This window comes from Ursus arctos, unplaced genomic scaffold (assembly GCF_023065955.2).
Source record: "Ursus arctos isolate Adak ecotype North America unplaced genomic scaffold, UrsArc2.0 scaffold_5, whole genome shotgun sequence".
In the NCBI taxonomy this organism is placed as follows: domain Eukaryota; kingdom Metazoa; phylum Chordata; class Mammalia; order Carnivora; family Ursidae; genus Ursus; species Ursus arctos.
Window position 1 is genome coordinate 9,800,045 of NW_026623067.1, and position 1,428 is coordinate 9,801,472.

The following is a 1,428-nucleotide window of genomic DNA, read 5'->3' on the forward strand; positions in this document are numbered from 1 at the left end:
CATGTTGTATTAAAATTGTATCAAGCTAAAACTATGCTTTAATATATGTAGTCTAAAAATGAAAACAAAATATGACCAGAGAAACAATTTTCTCTAACTTAGGCAATTTGGTAGAAAGGGTGAGAGGAGGGAAGTGCTTAATATTTCTATAACACAATCCCAGCCATGTGTCACTTCTTGTATTCCATGCAGGCAACATATTTATCATGGCATGGGAGAATCAGACCTTCAACTCAGACTTCATTCTGCTGGGAATCTTCAATTACAGCCCCACCCACATCTTCCTCTTCTCTCTGGTCTTGGGTGTCTTCACAGTGGCCTTTATTGGAAACATTGCTATGGTTCTCCTCATCTATCTGGACATCCAACTTCACACACCCATGTACTTCCTCCTCAGCCAACTGTCCCTCATGGACCTCATGGTTATCTGCACCACTGTACCCAAGATGGCCTTCAACTACTTGTCTGGCAGGAAGTCCATCTCTCTGGCTGGTTGTGGAGCCCAGATATTCTTATACGTGTCCCTGCTTGGAGCAGAATGTTTCCTGTTGGCTACAATGGCCTATGACCGTTATGTTGCCATTTGTCACCCATTACGATATTCAGTTCTCATGAACCAGAGAATCTGTGGTCTCATGGCAGCTTCTTCATGGATTCTTGGCTCCCTTGATGGTATAATTGAAGTTGCAGTTGCATTATCATTCTCATATTGTGGAGCCCGGGAAATACCCCACTTTTTCTGTGATGTCCCTGCCCTTCTCACTCTCTCATGCACCAACCCATTGTTATTTGAAAGGATGATATTTATCTGTTGTATTATTATGCTTCTTTTCCCTGTAGCAGTAATCAGTGCTTCCTATGCTCGTGTTATCGTGGCTGTCATTCACATGGGGTCTGGGGAGGGTCGCCGAAAAGCTTTTGCCACCTGCTCCTCTCACCTCACTGTAGTGGGAATGTATTATGGAGCAGCCATGTTCATATACATGCGGCCCACTTCAGATCGTTCCCCCACCCAGGACAAAATGGTCTCTGTCTTCTATACCATCCTTACTCCCATGCTGAATCCCATTATCTACAGCCTCCGCAACAAGGAAGTGGCCAGAGCATTCAAGAAGGTGCTGGGGAAGGGTAAGTCTGCAGAGGAAATTGCCTGATGATCTTTATGCTTTTTTTTTCTCCCATATTCTTTGATTTATCCTCAAATTCATGTATTCAATCAATATAATTAAGTATCTAATATTTATTGATCTTTGTAGAGCTATAAGCAAAAACATAAGATTTAGAAATTGATACACTTTGCATTTTTTCTTCAAATATTTTACATTTTTATGGTAATTTCTAGCAATGGCTATAAGGAAATATTTGTTGCAAGACAAGACCCACAATTTATTCATTTTTTTATATTATCAGTTAACAAATAGAGGTTAT

General features: G+C 40.7%; 1 protein-coding gene across 1 annotated transcript; it reads left to right on the plus strand.

Annotated features, from left to right (window-relative positions):
• The first annotated feature begins 206 nt into the window (after positions 1–206).
• Positions 207–1,154, plus strand: LOC125282927 (olfactory receptor 2M3-like). The gene has a single exon (XM_048220755.1). It carries the CDS (start codon positions 207–209, stop codon positions 1,152–1,154), a length of 948 nt encoding a protein of 315 aa, XP_048076712.1.
• The last annotated feature ends 274 nt before the right edge of the window (positions 1,155–1,428 follow it).

Excerpts from the sequence above, each read along its gene's own strand:
- LOC125282927 (XM_048220755.1), top strand. The coding sequence starts at position 207 with ATGGCATGGGAGAATCAGACCTTCAACTCAGACTTCATTCTGCTGGGA.